Source organism: Solanum pennellii, chromosome 5 (genome assembly GCF_001406875.1).
Source record: "Solanum pennellii chromosome 5, SPENNV200".
In the NCBI taxonomy this organism is placed as follows: Eukaryota; Viridiplantae; Streptophyta; class Magnoliopsida; order Solanales; family Solanaceae; genus Solanum; species Solanum pennellii.
In genome coordinates, this window is record NC_028641.1 from 76,794,992 (window position 1) to 76,795,810 (window position 819).

General features: G+C 33.5%; 1 protein-coding gene across 1 annotated transcript in view; it reads right to left on the bottom strand.

The window, feature by feature from the left end:
* LOC107018715 (protein LIGHT-DEPENDENT SHORT HYPOCOTYLS 1-like) overlaps positions 1-819 on the bottom strand; it is a 2,907-nt gene continuing 2,088 nt past the window's right edge. Inside the window, exon 2 of the mRNA XM_015219269.2 lies at positions 1-708. Within this exon, the coding sequence (XP_015074755.1) occupies positions 309-708 (400 nt within the window). The 3' untranslated portion in view covers positions 1-308. The remainder of the gene's footprint in view (positions 709-819) is intronic.

The following is an 819-nucleotide window of genomic DNA, read 5'->3' on the forward strand; positions in this document are numbered from 1 at the left end:
TTTAACAAAAAAACAAACACTTTATTATTTTTATAATATAGAGAGGATGCATGCAAAATCATGTCCTAATTTTACATTATCCTATATAACTAACATATATAGTTTTTCTAACACTAATGTCAACTAGACAATTATTTAATATTTCAGTACACTAAGCTTCCACAACATACGTTAAATTTGGTTAAATCCATATCGATCACATAATTGGATCTTATCTACACATAATTACTCTTGCATTTCTATAAGAAATTGTTTTTGGAGTAAGTCAGAACCTCTTGATCACCATGCCCTCGTCTACACGATCACTCTCAATTACCATTTCCAATATTTCCATATCCGCAAAAAGTTACACATGTACCTGTACCACGACCATCACCACCATCATCAATCACTGTTATTATTTTCGACTTATTATTATTTGTTGATGATAATGTCCTCTTCCTCTTCTTTTCATAACTAACCCCTCTTGATTTAGATTGAAAATCCCTCACTTCTCTTAAAAATAGCCTCACATTTCTTGAACCAAATGGGTTCATTTCTGGCTTTCCACCATTTTCTTCATAAGCAGCTCTAAGCCTACCAATTAGTGCATCAAGACTCCCCCATGCTTGCCTTAATGGACAAGGACAAGGTGCTGGAGGATTTAGTAGCCCAAAAAATGGACAGTTTTGGTTGTGGACTTTAGTTTTACCGAACTGGTCCAGGTATCTGTTAAAGACATAATTAAATAAATAAAAAATTAATGATAATATCACCTTAAATGTTGCAACGAAAAATGAAAAGTTTTTTGTTTTTTTAGAGGGGGGGGGGGGGAAATTG